The following is a 1,643-nucleotide window of genomic DNA, read 5'->3' on the forward strand; positions in this document are numbered from 1 at the left end:
CCCCACCCCCCCCACACAGTCCTGAGAAATGGATGTGAAATAGCTGCTACTTCGGTTAGTCTAGAAGGTGCAAATCTAGCCTGCCTTCTGTGCCATGCTAGCCCTAATCCTAGACTATACCAGTCACCTGTGCTTCTATGAGACCGTGCCCCCACAAGTGATACATGAATCATCCTGAGAGAGTGTTGCCAGATCTCTCTCACATTCACACACATGAACAATCTTGATAGATGGACATGAATTAGATGCTATTTGGGGTAGTCCAGAAGGTGCAAGTCTAGCCTGCCTCTGGTTCCCTGCAAGCTGTAATCCTAGACTGTGCCAATGGCAACCCAACCACACTTGGGACTGTGCCCTTAAAAGTGATACACACACAACTATTCCCAAGAGATAGATGTGAATTAGATACTGCTTAGGTTAGTCTAGAAGGTGCAAATCTAGCCTACCTTCTATTCCATCTTATCCTAGGCTGTGCCAAAGTCACCCGTGCTTCTATGGGACCGTGCCTTTAAATGTGATACACATGCAAATAATCCTGATAGTGTTGCCAGCTCTCTCTCTCTCTCACAAACAATCCTGAGATGGATGTGAATCAGATGCTACCTGAGTTAGTCTAGAAGGTGCAAACATAGCCTGCCTTCTGTTACCTGTAAAGCTGAATCCCAGGGTGTGCCAAAGGCAACCACACTTCAGTGGGACCCTATACGTCATACACACAGGACTAATCCTGAGAGACGGATGTGAATGAGATACTACTTGGGTTAGTCTAGAAGGTGCAAAGCTAGCCTGCCCTCTGTGCCATGCTAGCCACAACTCTAGGCTGTGCCAAAGCCACCAACACTTCTGTGGCACCGTGCCCTCAAAAGCAATCCACGCAGCGAGATCACACCCACACACATACGTTTCCACTGACATCCTGCCACACTTCTAGCTCCTCTCATTCCTTGAACTCTCAAACCAGCAAAGACTCCCTATGCCTGATGAAGGGTGAAAGCTTGCTAAGAACTTTTTCCCCCCCGACTACTCATTTGGTCTAATAAAAGGTGTCACATCTACCTGGGGAAACTTGTCACACACACACAATCAGTCTGTTGCGAGATCACACACACGCGGGCACAATCCGATCGCAGCAAGCGCAGGGGGCCTGGCCCCCTTCCAGCCCCGAACAACTGTGAACCTACGGCCGGACACGAAGTAGCTGCCCCGCTCCCGCAGCCCCTTACCCGTGCTGCCTGCCGCGGAGCCGGCTGTGCTGCAGGACCTGCTGGTAGGGGGACTTGAAGGCGCCCGCCAGGCTGAGCGCCAGGGCCAGGGCCAGGGCCAGGAGCAGCGGCGGCGCGGGGAGCTGCATGGGGCCGGCCGGGGGGAAGCGAGACCGCGGCAGGGTCGGGAGCGGCGCTTAAATACGAGCCGGGCAGGGGAAGGGGCGGGGAAGCCGCGGCCACGGGACAGCAATGCCCCTGCCCCCGGCAGCCCGGCCCGGGAGGGGGGGCGGCCCTGCAACCCCCACCCCCCAGGCCGGCTGGGAGCATCCCCTGCCACCCCGTCCAAACCAGCGCGGGGACAGCCCTTCCCGCCCCGCAACCTGCGGCATGACGTCACGGGGTCCCCCCTTTCTGCAGATGACGTGAGCGAGTGAGATC

At 56.2% G+C, this 1,643-nt stretch overlaps 1 protein-coding gene across 1 annotated transcript in view; it reads right to left on the reverse strand.

Annotated features, from left to right (window-relative positions):
• TGFBI (transforming growth factor beta induced) overlaps positions 1-1,374 on the reverse strand; it is a 44,411-nt gene extending 43,037 nt beyond the window's left edge. The window contains exon 1 of the mRNA XM_019506243.1: positions 1,224-1,374. Within this exon, the coding sequence (XP_019361788.1) occupies positions 1,224-1,351 (128 nt within the window). The 5' untranslated portion in view covers positions 1,352-1,374. The remainder of the gene's footprint in view (positions 1-1,223) is intronic.
• Positions 1,375-1,643: the final 269 nt, after the last annotated feature.

This window comes from Gavialis gangeticus, unplaced genomic scaffold (genome assembly GCF_001723915.1).
Source record: "Gavialis gangeticus isolate Ggan-Ray unplaced genomic scaffold, GavGan_comp1, whole genome shotgun sequence".
NCBI lineage: Eukaryota > Metazoa > Chordata > Crocodylia > Gavialidae > Gavialis > Gavialis gangeticus.